Source organism: Sinocyclocheilus rhinocerous, unplaced genomic scaffold (assembly GCF_001515625.1).
Source record: "Sinocyclocheilus rhinocerous isolate Xijiao unplaced genomic scaffold, SAMN03320098_v1.1 C35532548, whole genome shotgun sequence".
NCBI lineage: Eukaryota > Metazoa > Chordata > Actinopteri > Cypriniformes > Cyprinidae > Sinocyclocheilus > Sinocyclocheilus rhinocerous.
Window position 1 is genome coordinate 1 of NW_015754824.1, and position 516 is coordinate 516.

A 516-nucleotide genomic window follows, 5' to 3' on the forward strand; every position below is an offset into this window, starting at 1 on the left:
CATGACTATGCAACGCACCATGAAGCTCTACCGACTGCCAGAGGTGTGTGCCAGCCTGCTTCTCTGGGTAACATCTGGGAAGTTTCCTCTTTTCCTTGTTTTCTTATGGCATGTTTCTCTCCGGTAGGCTCCTAAGACTTCAGGCCTAAGGCCGATGACTGTAAAGGATGTGCCAGCAGTTCACCGCCTGCTGAAAGAATACCTGAGTCTGTTTAACCTGGTTCCCGTCATGAGCCCTGAGGAGGTCCAACACTGGCTGCTTCCTCAGGAGAACATCATTGACACCTATGTAGTGGAGGTATTACACTCACTGAACCCTAAGAATACATGGCATATATCATCCTAGTGATATCAAACATGAAAGTTTTCGAAAATAAGAATAGACAATGGGGTTATTTCTGTAATATATTTGACGTGAATTGCCTTTCCTTTATATCACTGTAGAATACAGATGGGAAGCTGACTGACTTACTGAGTTTCTACACTCTGCCGTCCACCATCATGAACCATCCTGTG

The 516-nt window shown here is 45.2% G+C and overlaps 1 protein-coding gene across 1 annotated transcript; it reads left to right on the plus strand.

Moving 5' to 3' along the window:
* Nucleotide 1: 1 nt before the first annotated feature.
* On the plus strand, nt 2-510 carry LOC107734923 (glycylpeptide N-tetradecanoyltransferase 1-like; the record flags this gene model as incomplete). The annotated part of the gene is made up of 3 exons (XM_016546788.1): nt 2-43; nt 128-298; nt 445-510. Coding segments are annotated over exons 1-3 (279 nt in total), but the record flags the coding sequence as incomplete, so codon positions are not given.
* Nucleotides 511-516: the final 6 nt, after the last annotated feature.